Source organism: Silurus aristotelis (genome assembly GCF_946808225.1).
Source record: "Silurus aristotelis genome assembly, chromosome: 22".
Classification (NCBI taxonomy): domain Eukaryota; kingdom Metazoa; phylum Chordata; class Actinopteri; order Siluriformes; family Siluridae; genus Silurus; species Silurus aristotelis.
This window is the reverse complement of record NC_139595.1, coordinates 12,534,288-12,550,964: the sequence shown is the minus strand read 5'-3', so window position 1 is coordinate 12,550,964 and position 16,677 is coordinate 12,534,288. Positions and strand designations below refer to the sequence as shown.

Here is a 16,677-nt window from a genome sequence, read left to right as displayed (position 1 = left end):
TACACAAGCTTGCTAGTGAATAAAAACGGCTAGTAGTTTAGAAGCACTAGCAGAAGCAAATGACCATGTACTACACAAACTGTTAACATTTTTGGGGGGGGTTAATAGGAAAATTTTGTTCAGAAAAGATGAGTATAAAATCATTAATTAGCCCTGCTGAAACAACCTTTTATAACTACCATGAGTGCCCTAAAGAAGCGGTCCACAACCATTTTTTTGCGCCACGGACCGGTTTATTGTCACAATATTTTCAACAAAATAAAATGATACGACCGTCATAACTGGTATTTTCTAAATATAATAAATTTATTTGCAGCTTCCTCGTAACATCGCGCCAACATACAGCAATACGGTTAGCCACAAAGAATGCTCTCAGTGCACTCGAATTTGTTTATGTGGTGGCAGTCAGTAATTGCTTCTGTCCTTCCTGTTCACACTTTTTTTTCTTTCAAAATACTCCAAAGGCTTGTCTTTTAATGCAGAATGCTTAGTCTTCAAGTGGCAATGCTGTTTTGAATGCTTCATTGCCTCATTAGAGAGCCGGTCAGAGCGGGCTTGGTGCGTGGGAAAAACCTGTTACAATAAATCCATATTTAAAGTAGGACTCCTGGTATTGTCTGTTAAACATTTTCTTCGGAGTCGTATGCTCTTCTACTGTCTCTTCACGGGCTCTTTTACCCTGCGCAAAGAAACTTTCCAAAGACGTTTGTTTTTTGTTTATTTTGCTCGCTTGGGGGGTTTGAATTTAGCGGTAATGTATTATGTGTTAGCGGCCAGAGCCCCTTTAAGAAGGTAGCGGATGGAGGTAAGACATGTGACCGAGGCATCATGACATGCATCAAGAGTGAGTCATAGACAGATGTGGTGGAGAGAATCCGGTAATTTTATAATGTAAGTCATATATTCTTTCTTTGCGGCCCAGTACCAATTGACCCACGGCCGGGGGATTGGGGACTACTGCCCTAAAGTATGAGCCGCAGAATGTTTTAAATGCTGTACAAAATTGATTACATTTATTTGCATTATTTCAGCGAGGTCAAAACTGAAATCTGTGTACTAAAAAGAACAATCTTTATTTAAATGATGAGGAAAACAATAGCCTGAACCCACAGAGAAATATAAAGCAGTGTCCACATGAAATAGAACAAGTGTGTTTTTTGAAAGGTGAAGAGTTTGGTAAATGGCATTGACATTTACAGAAGAGATGTAAATAAGCACAAGACAAGTCCTATTAAGAAATTTCAGATGTGATGCAATCCAAAGGCTGCCAGTAGCAATCCATCAGTGACTCATACAGCTCCTCACTGCGCTCCATGTACTGCTTGTTCAGTGACTCCACGTTCACTGGGGGGTTTGGCTCTGGAGGAAAACGTAAAATGTCAAGAAACAAACATTTAACCAACCATGCACAACATTGCCAAATCCAGTCCTTCTTGTGATTTTACCCCTCCTCCAGATGTACCCTTACACTTAAAAAATAATAATAATAATAATAATAATAATGTTATTGGAGAAAAAGTCAAATGTTTAGCCCTGCTGTGACCTTGATGCAGTTTGGATCAATTCTAAAATCAACCATTAGTCCTCGAGTTGTCATTTTAATGAGAATCTTGTACAGGACTGTATAGCAAAAATCCTGGCTAGCACCAAAACTGAATGAGACTGATTGCCCCATCCAGCAAAATAAGAGCAGGTAATTATATCATTTAATGACACTATTCTTTGTCTGTCATTACTGAGCCACACAATACCAAGAAAATTGCAGCTTTATGCTTTGATGAAAACTTTGAGAAAGTGTGCCAGTCTGTAAACTTGTCATACTGGTGCTTAACCTGTGTATCTACACAATTATATAATAAAATACTAAAATAAATGCCATTCATACAAAAGAAAGGGTAGTTACCTTCATTTTCTTCCTCAACCTCTTCGGTGGCATCTTGGGATTGCTACAAAATATATAATAAAGATTAAAAGTAAAGTAGGGTAGATAGAAAGATTGTTCCAATCTGCAGGAAGACTCCCTTCTAATTTAAGCAGGAAAAAGACAAATGAATTGCCTGTGCTTATACAAGACACTCTCATTATACTTAAGTTGTTGCATCCCTATTTGTTACAGACTGTTTTAAGCCTCCAAGTTCAAAACTCCATTTAGAGAGGAGATGATTGCCTAATAGTATTGCCTGCTTTGGAGAACAGACAGCCTGAAACGAGGACAGTGATTGCTGACGTTGCAAACAAGAAGGGATGATGATTGCAGTTAAATCACAGAATGTGTAGTAACATGATTTTCAGGTCATATCTGCCAAGTATGTCAATTAGGAGGAGTGAATTGGAAGTGTAGTCACATCTCCATTTACTGTATTAGCGTTACACATGCATGCATAAATAGCTGCTTACCTCTGTGGTTGTCTGCACATCAGGGGGCACGGGAGGCATTCCCATTGGTGGAGGGGGTCCCATCATCCCATGAGGAACAGGAGGGGGCATTGCATAAGGATTATATCCATAGTTGTAGCTGTTGTACTGATCATAACCCCAATGTTGGTAGTAATTGTTGTAGGGCTGCTGATAGTACTGCTGCTGGTAATTGCTATTATAGTTGTGACTCTGGTTGTGGTAGTTGTTTGATTTGTTGCTGTAAAGTTATTTAAGGATAATTTTAGTAAAAAGGTTGCTACAAAAATACAATCCTAGATTTTAGCACACACTTATCTAGACAGACAAACAGAAATGCTCAAGCTAGTATAAACAGGCCAGTAAGTATTAACTAGACTTAATTGCTAAAGTCTAGATGTAGATCACTGGATTTGTGCAACCGCTGTTCAAGCTAACCACTGGCAGGTCACTGCTTTCAAAAACATGTTTACCTTTTGTTGACTGCAATACTGATTCTGATAGCTTTGCCCCCCAGACCTGTCGCATTCTGAAACTCCTCCAAGGCTTTCTTCTGCTCACTTTCATCACCAAATTTCACAAAGCCGTAGCCCCTGTGTCATTAAGAACAACACTTAAGTGTAAAAACTTACTGTTAAGAGTTTCTTCACATTGAACCACACATACATATACACATTATATATACATATATATCTTTCTCTCTCTCTCTCAGGGGTGTACACGTATTCAAAATTTTTCAGTATTATGTTCCCCCAGGAACATATTAAGTTTGTTTAGTTTCCACCTCTTACTTTGAATGCATTCATTATTATTATAATTTCTATCAAACTTGAAAAAATATAAACTAGAGTTAGTGCAGTGTCACTGTGGCTACTCATCGGAAATGAGATTTGTTTTGGGCATTTATGAAAATGCTAAAATAATCAATAGCACTAATCAGGAAATGGCTAATGCTAGTAACATGCTCCTGAGGCTCCAGTGACCACTGTTCCTGCCCCTCTCCCCCCAGTGGATCTTCCCACTTCATCCAGGCCTGCCTGGATTGGACTGTAGTTGATGTCAACAGTCTCCTACACTGACTCAGAAATACACTTCGCTTTTGATCATCACCACTGCACCCCGCAACATTGTATACCCGCCACAAATGGACATTCGGTGTAACCCAGATGAGGATGGGTTCCCTCTTGAGTCTGGTTCCTCTCAAGGTTTCTTCCTTATGCCATCTCGGGGAGTTTTTCCTTGCCACAGTCGCCAGTCGCCACCGGCTTGCTCATCAGGGACAAACTTACTCATACAGAACATATTCATTTTTAATCACCGCATTATCTGTGTAAAGCTGCTTTAAAACAATGTTCATTGTTAAAAGCGCTATACAAATAAAAATGAATTGAATTGAATAGTACTTTGGATTTTTTTGTTTTATGTCCAGGTTCAAGAATTTCTCTTAAAAGGAGAAAATCCTCAAAATTCTGCAAATTGAAGCAAAAGAATGAAGGATGAAAAGAATGAAGACATTTGTTAAAGTATGCTGGAATAAGTAAAACAGGTAAGTAGAATATATATTTATAAAATGAAATATGAATTGTAAAAAAAAAAAAAAACACTGTCTTACCAAAATAAGTTCTAACGTGCGTAGACTAATTAAATCTTTTCATTTATTTAATTTTATGGATTACTCAATTTAATTAGTATAATAAAGTTAGTACACCCTAAGTAATAACAGCTGTACATTGTTTAACTATGTCCTATATGTCCTAATAATCATGCAAATTTTTTTTGTCTGCATCACAGGACCATTCTATTGTGTGTATCTTGTTTTAGAGCAGTTAAAATTTGGTGCTTTGAGTACAATTCTCTCATACTGACCACTGGATGTTCAACATGGCAACTCATGTCAAAGAACCCTAACCCTAAATTTGAGAAATAGAATGGTTGCACTCCACAAAGATGGCCTAGGCTATCTTTGTGTAGAGCAACAATTCTAATTCTGTATTCTGTAAGACAATGAAACTGAGTTAGAGTGCAGTGGCCAGGGTCACACAGGGATTTTCCAAGATGGGTTCCACTTGTAACAGGCCTTTGCAAGAGTCGACCAAAGAAGTTGAGCCCTCATGCTGTGCGTCAGGTGCAGAAGCTGGCTTCAAAATACAGACGTGCTGCCAGCATTGCTTTAGAAGTTGCAGAAGCGGAAGGTCCATGGAAGGTCCTGGATAAATTCATTCCAATTTCAACCTTTAAAAATATCATATATATTTGTTCACGGATATATGCAGTTGCTTTTAACCCAGCCATTATGGATGCACAAGCCAGTGCACTCTTAGTGCCGGTCCCAAGCCCGGGTAAATAGGGAGGGTTGCGTTAGGAAGGGCATCCAGCGTAAAACGTGCCAAATCAAATATGAGGATCACAAATGAGAATTTCATACCGGATCGGTCGAGGCCCGGGTTAACAACGACCGCCACAGGTATCGTTAGCCGACAGGGTACCGGTGGAAATTGGGCTACTGTTGGCCGAAGGAGGAGAAGGAGAGGAGGAAGACGTCTACAGAGACGTCAGGGAAAGGAGCAGTGTAGGAGAGTGGAGGTTCGGGTTGGTACTTAAATGTTGGTACTATGACGGGTAAAGGGAGAGAGGTAGCTGATATGATGGAGAGGAGAAAGGTAGATATGCTGTGTGTTCAGGAGTCTAAGTGGAAAGGGAGTAAGGGGAGGAACATTGGAGGTGGATTTAAACTGTTCTATCATGGTGTGGATGGAAAGAGAAATGGTGTAGGGGGGATTCTGAAGGAAGAGAACAGTAAGAGTGTAGTGGAGGTGAAGAGAGTTTTTGATAGGGTGATAATCGTGAAGGTGGAAGTAAAAGGAATGATGATAAATGTCATCAGTGCCTATGCTCCACAAGTTGGCTGTGAGATGGAGGAGAAGGAAAGATTCTGGAGTGAATTAGATGAAGTGGTAGATGGTGTACCTAGGAAAGAACGATTGGTGATTGGGGCAGACTTTAATGGGCATGTAGGTGAAGGGAACAGAGGTGATGAGGGGGTGATGGGTAGGTATGGTTGGATGGTGGTGGATTTTGCTAAAAGGATGGAAATGGCAGTGGTGAACACTTATTTTAAGAAGAAGGAGGATCATAGGGTGACATATAAGAGTGGACTATGTGCTATGCAGGAGATGCAACCTAAAGGAGATTGGAGACTGTAAGGTGTTGGCAGGGGACAGTGTAGCTAGACAGCATCGGATGGTGGTCTGTAAGATGGTTTTGGAGGCAAAGAAAAAGAGGAGGAGAGTGAGGACTGAAAGAAGAATAAGATGGTGAAAACTGAAGGAGGAAGAGTGTAGTGTGAGGTTCAGGGAAGAGGTCAGACAGAGGCTCAGTGGTGTTAAGGAGGTGTTGGATGATTGGGCAACCACAGCAGGAGTGATTAGGGAGGCAGCTAGAAAAGTACTTGGTGTAACATCTGGAAATAGAAAGCAAAAAAAGGAGACGTGGTGGTGGAATGAGGAAGTGCAGGAGAGCATAAGGAGAAAGAGGTTGGCAAAACGGAAGTGGGATAGACAGAATGATGAGAAAAGTAGGCAGGAGTAAAAGGAGATGCGGCAACAGGTAAAGAGGGATGTGGCGAAAGCCAAAGAAAAGGCATATGAGGAGCTGTATGAGAGGTTGGACACTAAGGAAGGAGAAAAGGATTTGTTGGCCAGGCAGAGGGACCGGGCTGGGAAGGATGTACTGCAAGTTAGAGCAGTAAAGGATGGAGAGGGAAATGTGTTGACTAGTGAGGAGAGTGTGTTGAGAAGGTGGAGGGAGTATTTTGAGCAGCTGATGAATGAGGAAAATGAGAGAGAAAGAAGATTGGATGATGTGGAGTTGGTGAAGCAGGAAGTGGATAGGATTAGTAAGGAGGAAGTGAGAGCAGCGATTAAGAGGATGAAGAGTGGAAAGTCAGTTGGACCAGATGACATACCGGTAGAAGCGTGGAGATGTTTAGGAGAGATTGTTTAACAGGATTTTGGAAGGTGAGAAGATGCCTGAGGAATGGAGAAGTGTGCTGGTACCGATCTTTAAGCATAAAGGAGATGTGCAGTCTTGCAGTAACTACAGGGGAATTAAGTTGATCAGTAACACCATGAAGTTATGGGAAAGAGTAGTGGAAGCCAGGCTGAGAGAAAAGGTGACCATCTGTGAGCAACAGTATGGTTTCATGCCGAGGAAGAGCACCACAGATGCCTTATTTGCTTTAAGAATGTTGATGGAGAAGTATAGAGAAGGACAGAAGGAATTGCATTGTGTATTTGTGGATTTAGAGAAGGCATACGACAGGGTGCCAAGAGAGGAGTTGTGGTATTGTATGAGGAAGTCAGGTGTGTCAGAGAAGTATGTGAGGGTGGTGCAGGACATGTATGAGGACAGTGAAGTGTGCAGTAGGAACGACAGACTGGTTCAGGGTGAAGGTTGGACTGCATCAAGGATAGGCCCTGAGCCCTTTCCTGTTTGCAGTGGTAATGGACAGGTTGACGGACGAGGTCAGACAGGAGTCTCCCTGGACTATGATGTTTGTGGATGATATTGTGATTTGTTGTGAGAGTAGGGAGCAGGTTGAGAAGAGCCTGGAGAGGTGGAGATATGCGCTGGAGAGAAGGGGAATGAAACTCAGTAGGAGTAAGACAGAATACATGTGTGTGAATGAGAGGGAGGGCAGTGGAGTTGTGCAGTTGCAGGGAGAAGAGCTGGAGAAGGTGGAGGAATTCAGGGACCTGGGGTGAACAGTGCAAAGAAATGGAGAGTGTGTTAGAGAAGTGAAGAAAAAAGTTCAGGCAGGGTGGAGTGGGTGGAGAGGAGTGACAGGAGTGATTTGTGATAGTAGGGTATCTGCAAAAATGAAAGGGAAAGTTCATAGGTCTGTGGTGAGACCTGCGATGTTGTATGGATTAGAGACAGTGGCATTGAGTAAAAGACAGGAGGTGACGCTGGAGGTAGCAGAGCTGAAGATGTTGATGTTTTTGTTGGGAGTGACGAGGATGGATCAGATTAGAAATGAGTTTATTAGAGGGACAGCGCATGTAGGATGTTTTGGTGACAAGGTGAGGGAGGAGAGATTGAGATGGTTTGGGCATGTGCAGAGGAGGGACATGAATTATATTGGTAGAAGAATGCTGAGGATGGAGCCACCAGGTAGGAGGAAAAGAGGAAGGCCAAGGAGGAGGTTCATGGATGTGGTGAGGGAAGACATGCAGGTAGTTGGTGTAAAAGAGGCAGACGTAGAGGACAGGGTGGTATGGAGACAGATGATCCGCTGTGGCGACCCCTAATGGGAGCAGCCGAAAGAAGAAGAAGATATGCAGTTGCTTTTCTACATAATATTGTTTTAAAATGTATCTATGTAATTGTTAACCTGTATGTATGGTTTGTATTTATTTTAGCCCTACTTCCCTTTCCCTAAGCGGTTATTCCACTTGTCAGGCCGCCATTGTAAATAAGAACCTGTTCTTAATGACTTGCCTGTAAAAATAATAGGTTAAACAAACAAACAAACAATACGCCTCACACTGCAACATGTCAGTTTGCATGGCCATGATCCCAGAAGGAAGCCTCTTGTGGAACCATGTCCTGTGGTCTGATGAGAAAGATAAACTTGTTTGGCTCAGATGGTGTTCAGCATGTGCGCCGATGCCCCGATGAAGAGTACCAAGAAATTTTTGTCTTGCCTACAGTCAAGTATGGTGGTTGTAGAATCGTGGACTGGGGCTGCATGAGTGCTCCTGGTACAGGGGATCTGCAGTTCATTGAGGGAAACATGGATTCCAACATGTACTGTGACATTCTGAGGCAGAACTTTATACCCTCCCTTCAGAAACTAGGCCAAACGGCCCTTTTCCAATATAAAAACACCACCAAACACACAGCCAAGATGACAACTGCCGTGCTGAGGAAGATGTTGATTGAGTGGCCAAGTATGTCTCCAGACCTGAACCCTATTGAAGCACCTGTGGGGCATCCTCAAGTGGAAGGTGGAGAGACGCCATGTGCTCACACAAAATATTGACACTTTGGACACAAGTTGACATGTTCATTTGGAGTATACTACTGGCAGCTATTTTGAAAAATAATGGCTATATGTGGATTTAATTTTAGAGGACTGTAAATCTATACTGCTACAGTGAGGAAAATAAGTATTTGAACACCCTGCTATTTTGCAAGTTCTCCCACTTAGAAATCATGGAGGGGTCTGAAATTGTCATCGTAGGTGCATGTCCACTGTGAGAGACATAATCTTAAAAAAAAAAAAAAATCCAGAAATCACAATATATAATTTTTAAACTATTTATTTGTATAATACAGCTGCAAATAAGTATTTGAACACCTGTCTATCAGCTAGAATTCTGACCCTCAAAGACCTGTTAGTCTGCCTTTAAAATGTCCACCTCCACTACATTTATTATCCTAAATTAGATGCACCTGTTTAAGTTCATTAGCTGCATAAAGACACCTGTCCAACCCCTACAATCAGTAAGAATCCAACTACTAACATGGCCAAGACCAAAGAGCTGTCCAAAGACACTAGAGACAAAATTGTACACCTCCACAAGGCTGGAAAGGGCTATGGGGAAATTGCCAAGCAGCTTGGTGAAAAAAGGTCCACTGTTGGAGCAATCATTAGAAAATGGAAGAAGCTAAACATGACTGTCAATCTACCTCGGACTGGGGCTCCATGCAAGATCTCACCTCGTGGGGTCTCAATGATCCTAAGGAAGGTGAGAAATCAGCCCAGAACTACACGGGAGGAGCTGGTCAATGACCTGAAAAGAGCTGGGACCACCGTTTCCAAGGTTACTGTTGGTAATACATTAAGACGTCATGGTTTGAAATCATGCATGGCACTGAAGGTTCCCCTGCTTAAACCAGCACATGCCAGGCACGTCTTAAATTTGCCAATGACCATTTGGATAATCCAGAGGAGTCATGGGAGAAAGTCATGTGGTCAGATGAGACCAAAATAGAACTTTTGGGTCATAATTCCACTAAACGTGTTTGGAGGAAGAAGAATGATGAGTACCATCCCAAGAACACCATCCCTACTGTGAAGCATGGGGGTGGTAGCATCATGCTTTGGGGGTGTTTTTTCTGCACATAGGACAGGGCGATTGCACTGTAAGAAGCATATCAAGGTTCTGGCGTGGCCTAGCCAGTCTCCAGACCTAAACCCAATAGAGAATCTTTGGAGGGAGCTCAAACTCCGTGTTTCTCAGCAACAGGCCAGAAACCTGACTGATCTAGAGAAGATCTGTGTGGAGGAGTGGGCCAAAATCCCTCCTGCAGTGTGTGCAATTCTGGTGAAAAACTACAGGAAACATTTGACCTCTGTAATTGCAAACAAAGGCTACTGTACCAAATATTTACATTGACTTTCTCAGGTGTTCAAATACTTATTTGAAGCTGTATCATACAAATAAATAGTTTAAAAATGATACATTGTGATTTCTGGATATTTTTTTTTTAGATTATGTCTCTCACAGTGGACATGCACCTACGATGACAATTTCAGACCCCTCCATGATTTCTAAGTGGGAGAACTTGCAAAACAGCAGGGTGTTCAAATATTTATTTTCCTCACAAGCTGCATAATGAGTACCCCAAGTTTATTTTCTATAGTATTGTCCCTTGAGAAGATATACTACAATGGTGTCTGAAAGAGAGAGAGAGAGAGAGATATATAGATATATATAGATATAGATATAGATAGATACACAGTACAGACCAAAAGTTTGGACACACCTTCTCATTCAAAGAGTTTTCTTTATTTTCATGACTATGAAAATTGTAGTCACACTGAAGGCATCAAAACTATGAATTAACACATGTGGAATTATATACATAACAAAAAAGTGTGAAACAACTGAAAATGTCATATTGTAGGTTCTTCAAAGTAGCCACCTTTTGCTTTGATTACTGCTTTGCACACTCTTGGCATTCTCTTGATGAGCTTCAAAAGGTAGTCACCTGAAATGGTTTTCACTTCACAGGTGTGCCCTGTCAGGTTTAATAAGTGTGATTTCTTGCCTTATAAATGGGGTTGGGACCATCAGTTGTGTTGTGCAGAAGTCAGGTGGATACACAGCTGATAGTCCTACTGAATAGACTGTTAGAATTTGTATTATGGCAAGAAAAAAATCAGCCAAGTACAGAAAAATGAGTGGCCATCATTACTTTAAGAAATGAAGGTCAGTCAGTCCGAAAAATTGGTTTTGGACACATTCCTCTTTGCTTTGCTGGTGACACTGTTGGGGATTTATTCAAAATTGAAGACATACTGAACCAGCATAGCTACCACAGCATCTTGCAGTGGCATGCTATTCCATCTGGTTTGCGTTTAGTTGGACCATCATTTATTTTTCAACAGGACAATGACCCCAAACACACCTCCAGGCTGTGTAAGGGCTATTTAACCAAGAAGGAGAGTGATGGGGAGCTGCGCCAGATGACCTGTCCTCCACAGTCACCGGACCTGAACCCAATTGAGATGGTTTGGGGTGAGCTGGACCGCAGAGTGAAGGCAAAAGGGCCAACAAGTGCTAAGCATCTCTGGGAACTCCTTCAAGACTGTTGGAAGACCATTTTAGGTGACTACCTCTTGAAGCTCATCAAGAAAATGCCAAGAGTGTGCAAAGCAGTAATCAAAGCAAAAGGTGGCTACTTTGAAGAACCTGGAATGACATTTTTCAGTTGTTTCACACTTTTTTGTTATGTATATAATTCCATGTATAATTCCACATGTGTTAATTCATAGTTTTGATGCCTTCAGTGTGAATCTACAATTTTCATTGTCATGAAAATAAAGAAAACTCTTTGAATGAGAAGGTGTGTCCAAACTTTTGGTCTGTACTGTATATGTATGTGTGTGTGTGTGTATATATAATATACATACACACACACACACACACACACACACACACACACACACACACACACACACACACACAGTGGAACCCGGTTATGTCGATGTCCTAGGGGGTCGCCAAAAAGCATCGAGGTAACCGATGATCGAGATAAACGAAAATCAAAATGGCGGCAGTATATTAACGTGCTTGAAATTTCTTTATGTACATGATGTGCGTTAATAAATGAGAATGTGCATGCACGTGTTTTTGGAGGGTTTTTTTACACAACAGCGTTGCCGCGATTTGTTTGATGAAGGCATGCTATAAAAATACATACAGTACATGTTTATCTGTCAGGAATCCACCTGCCACGCCCCCTTCAGCGTGGCAGGTGCTTTCTCGGCCGCTTTCTCTGAAGCTCCCAGCTTTAATCGCGCACATATGGTGCTCGTTTAGCATCATCACCAGCTCCTATTTAAACTTCCACACTCTCACTGTCCGTTATTGTTGGTATATGTTGGTTCACGGCGGTCGTTGTTATCGCTCATGCGTTTCCCGGTACGTGTCTTCCCACCGGCACTCTCTCAACGGCTGCTCTTTTCTTCCCAAAGCCGCGCCGCGCCCCTACTAACACTACAAACACTAACTAACAGCAGTGATACAATACAACACCTGTAGCAGCTGTAAGGTTTGATTTTTCCGCCACTTCCGCGAGTTCTTCTGCGGCTGCACCGAGATAACCGACGTTAAATGGCAAAAATTTCCCCCCTTGTGCTCGAGATATCAGGGTTCGGCGACATAAAAAAAAAAAAAAGTCGACATAACCGATAAAAAATGCTTAGAAAAAGCGAGAATTTGGCGGTTCCACTTCAAAAACGTCGACTTAGGGTTGTCGAGGTAACCGAGGGCGAGATAACCGGGTTCCACTGGGTGTGTGCGTGCGTGTGTGTGTGTGTGTGTGTGTGTGTATATATACATACATTTCAACGTTTTCAAAGTGCTAAAAACAATTTAAATTTAATTTGACAGTAGAACTTTTCTTTTACTTTTAACATGAAGTAGCATCACTTCATTTGTAAACTGTTCTTGCTTATCCTATATGGGAAAAACAATAGTTTTAGCAGATGTTACAAAGGCAAATCACATCTATGGTATGTATAGCCTGACCCCCTTTTTGGGAAAGCAGGAAAAATAAAGTTACTCTTCACTGCACATTATTCAAATAAGAAAAGTGCATCAGTCAGAAACAGAGTGAAGTGTGTTCATACTTGGAATTTCCATAGGGATCAGTGACAACTTTAGCTCCTTTGCATGAAGGGTATTTTTTCAGAAAGAACTGGTGTAGCTGATAATCATCGACTTCTGGTGTCAGATCTCCAACAAAAACGGAAAATTCAGGCCTGAGAAACAGGAAAAAAAAAATCAGTATATATTTTAGGAAAGTAAGGAGTTTTGCACTTAAGTTAAAAGAATTAATAACCAATTTGTCATTTTAGTCTGCGTTTAGTACAAGTGTAGCACTGAAACACCAGGCAAATGAAAAAAATGCTGACTTACCCAGGTTCAGGCCTTTTCCCATATGTTGCATAGTTCAGCTTGAATTTTCTGGGCTAAAAGTAAATTAATAAATATTAAATAACAATACAATCACTAAAGTACATAAACTAAACTTTTCCTGAAACGAAGGGACCTATTTCTCTGGAAAGTAGAGAAAATGCATACATGATTACATACCTTCATCACTCAGTACAGGCTTTATCCATTCGTTCCTAACACTGACCAGTTTATTCAGCAGCTTCAAACAAAGTTATTATATAAACAGCCTCAACCACCTTGATTTGGAAAGAAATGAATCTCTGTGACTTGATCACTATTTAGACATAGAATCGCACTTGAATACACCACCAGTAAAGAGGTTTGGACTAATCCGATTAAATGTATGCGCTTAAAAGCTGAAAGAAGAAATGCCGAGTACTGTTAAACTGACCTAAAAACAATGTTTATGTAAGTGCTTGAACCTGTGATGACACAATCAAGCAACTCAGTTCAATTCAGATCACTTTTATTTTTATTCTTATCAGAAGTTTCAAATAAAATGTTGTATCTTGTGGTGCCATATATAGTACTAGCTGGACCTCAACCCCCGAACCAAAAATTCACAGTTTAAAAAGGAAATTGGATTTGGAAATTGCATTAAAAAGCGTACCTTGGATTGCTTTTACACACCCCATTATCATCTAAAGACTTTATTAATCTTTGAACTTGAGAAGAAGCCAAAAGATTTAAAAATGTCCCCTTATATGCTTTAAGACTAATGAAAACGAATTACTTCCATTTCCTCTTTAAGAGTTTTCAAGTGGAATAAAAAAAATAAAATAAAAAAAAAAAACCTAGAGGTAGTTGTGTTTAACAGCTGTCTGAACTTTAAGGTGGGGGCCATGCTTAACTGAATCAACAATCTATAATTAATCCATGTTAAAAACTGAATTTTTATACATTTAAATAAAACTTAAAAGTAGTGCATAAAGTAGGGCACTTACCGGATTTGATCCTGGAACAAGTTTGCCATTGAGTCTCTGCACACACCGGTCAACACTGGCTTCATCTGCCAGTTCTACAAAACAATAGCCTGCAGAGCCTCTGCGTGGAATAATCATGATGAAAATACATTATAAAAGAAAAAAAGTAAAAAGACTGTAAAAATAATAAATAAATCTTAAACAGTCTTACCCTGTTACCCGATGCGTTATAATTTTAACTCCGTAGGCTGTCTCACCCATAGTGCTGAATGCTTGCTTGATGAAACTTTCATCCATGTATGGGTCTAACTGCAAGACACATTATAATAATTCACTGGAGTAAAGAACTGTTTTTTTCCCTTTTTAAATGTCAATATCAACAATAAAACTTAAAATAATTATTTACAGTCAGTGTTTTTTAAACTGCCCCAAGAATGGAAAAGCTAATGGAAAGAGCAGTCATTTTTTAGCTAGAATGAAGTCAGCTATGTTGGTTTTAAATATAGTTGGTAGCTTTGTGACACGTCCATTGTTAAACGTTTTACACAAATAAGATTTATTTGAATAAGTCTGCGTCAACACCGGTTTCTTCCACAAATGTTTTAGAGTTTTCGCACTACCGCAGTTCTGACATATTAGAATCTTATTACAAGAGCACAGCTTTGCTGGAGCATCAATATCAATCTTAGTCTAGTGAAAGTAGTTAGAAGTAATTAAAAACAGTATATTGATGCAGCTAGCTTTTTGAACAAAAATTTTACTGTAAAGGATACTGTGCAGACTTTTCAACCTGGAAGAAGTGCATCAATTTTCCAAATGATACAAAAACCACTATAAAAAAAGCAATGAGCTTTTCTTGTGCAAGAAAATAAGGAGTCATTTCTTTTTTTTAAAACACTTCCTAATCCCTTATGATTCACAAACCTGATCCAGCAGGGACAAGAAGCTCAAATTTATGGTTGAGTCATTAAATACGCTACAGGGGGCATGTCATTTATTTTTCAATTTTTAATTAAATGTCATGTAGAACAGGTCTTTTCTTAAACTGTAGTAAAAAAAAAAACCTGCAAGCCCTAGGACCCACAGGACCAGACTCAAACTATTGATTATCACAGTTCCTTTGCGTTATTGCTTTAACTACATTATTGCAACTGTACACAAAAAGCGGTGTAAACGGAAGAGAAGCTGTTACTTTTCTGATTCAATTATTTTCAAACGATCATCTTACCAGCATTTCTGTCCTTCAAGAGTCTTCACTCCAGTGAAGTCTTTACATTATGAACGTGCAAATAAATTAAAGTCTAAAGTTTCAATACAAATGAAATAAGATGTGCAATAAAATCAAGTAAGGGTTGTCAGAGCTGTTTAAAAGCCCCGAAGACATTCAAACACGATAATGTAGTGAGGTGTAATCGCACACTGTTGAAGAACATTGCTTCTCACTGTGTGCTAAGGATAGCTAAACAGGTCAACAAGTCAACAAACTGACTACTAATAATGTACTAAATCGCTTGGTTTGTTTAACAGAGATCGTCAGTCGCTCGGTAAGAAATACAAGCAATAGCAGTGCATTACAGCAGTTTAAGGCTAGTTTAAAAACACCTCAGGTGCTACAGCTTTGTAGCTATCCTCTATTTGCGGGGTGGTTAGCTAAAGTTTGCTAGCACATGTTGAAACCGTAAAGAAGAAACGCTGCTGATACTTACATCCCCCATCCATAAACTTGTCATTCTGTTAAACATCCTGGCTGATTGAATGTCGCGAATACAAAAAGAAATCGAGACGAAAGAAGCGCATATAAGACAGAATTGCACAATCTAGCCACAAGCTAGCAAACTGTAGTACGGCCTCTTCTTCTTCTTTATCTCCTTGTTTCCGGTTCCTGATGGGTCGCTGCTGCAGGGCGCCCCCTGCTGAGGATATTTCTGATATTAGGGATATTCTTCTTCTTACGGTTTCTCCCATTAGGGGTCGCCACAGCGGATCATCAGTCTCCATATCCCCCTGTCCTCTACCTCTGCCTCTTTCAAACCAACTACCTGCATGTCTTTCCTCACCATATCATAAACCTCCTCCTTGGCCTTATTTTTTTCCACCTTCCTGGCGGCTCCATCCTCAGCATTCTTCTTCCAATATGGAAGAATTCCATGTCCCTCCTCTGCACATTTCCAAACCATCTCAATCTCACCTCCCTCACCTTGTCTCCAAAACGTCCTACATGCGCTGTCCCTCTAATAAACTAATTTCTAATCCTGTCCATCCTCATCACTCCAAACGAAAACCTCAACATCTTTAGCTTTGCTACCTCCAGCTCCACCTCCTGTCTTTTATTCAATGGCACTGTCTTTAAACCATACAACATCGCAGGTCTCACCACAATCCTATAAACTTTCCCTTTCAGTTTTGCAGATACCCTTCTATCACAAATCACTCCTCCTACTCTTCTCCACCCACTCCACCCTGCCTGCACTCTTTTTTCACTTCTCTAACACACTCTTCATTACTTTGCACTGTTGACCCCAGGTACCTTCTTCTTCTTCTTCTTCTTCTTTCGGCTGCTCCCATTAGGGGTCGCCACAGCGGATCATCCGTCTCCATACCACCCTGTCCTCTATATCTGCCTCTTTTACACCAACTACCTGCATGTCTTCCCTCACCACATCCATGAACCTCCTCCTTGGCCTTCCTCTTTTCCTCCTACCTGGTGGCTCCATCTTCAGCATTTTTCTACCAATATAATTCATGTCCCTTCTCTGCACATGTCCAAACCATCTCAATCTCGCCTCCCTCACCTTGTCACCAAAACATCCTACATGTGCTGTCCCTCTAATAAACTCATTTCTAATCTTGTCCATCCTCGTCACTCCCAACGAAAACCTCAACATCTT

At 40.7% G+C, this 16,677-nt stretch overlaps 1 protein-coding gene and 1 long non-coding RNA gene across 2 annotated transcripts in view; one reads left to right on the top strand and one right to left on the bottom strand.

Annotated features, from left to right (window-relative positions):
• Positions 1 to 16,677, top strand: part of LOC310717781 — a 296,978-nt gene that overhangs the window by 193,245 nt on the left and 87,056 nt on the right. The window lies entirely within an intron of this gene.
• On the bottom strand, positions 1,055 to 15,666 carry trnau1apb (tRNA selenocysteine 1 associated protein 1b). The gene is made up of 9 exons (XM_083526059.1): positions 15,496 to 15,666; positions 14,001 to 14,098; positions 13,811 to 13,910; positions 12,828 to 12,880; positions 12,539 to 12,670; positions 2,868 to 2,987; positions 2,398 to 2,635; positions 1,904 to 1,946; positions 1,055 to 1,359 (listed from the first exon to the last, which is right to left on the bottom strand). The coding sequence occupies exons 1-9, from the start codon at positions 15,529 to 15,531 to the stop codon at positions 1,232 to 1,234; spliced, it is 948 nt and encodes a 315-aa protein (XP_083382185.1). The 5' UTR covers positions 15,532 to 15,666; the 3' UTR covers positions 1,055 to 1,231.

Bases quoted from the DNA above. Each gene is read 5' to 3' on its own strand.
- trnau1apb (XM_083526059.1), bottom strand. From the start codon at position 15,531: ATGTTTAACAGAATGACAAGTTTATGGATGGGGGAT. The intron at 14,099-15,495 runs GTAAGTATCAGC...TGTGTCTTGCAG, and splicing joins CAAGTTTATGGATGGGGGAT to TTAGACCCATACATGGATGA. The intron at 12,881-13,810 runs GTAAGTGCCCTA...ATTTACTTTTAG, and splicing joins TTGTTCCAGGATCAAATCCG to CCCAGAAAATTCAAGCTGAA.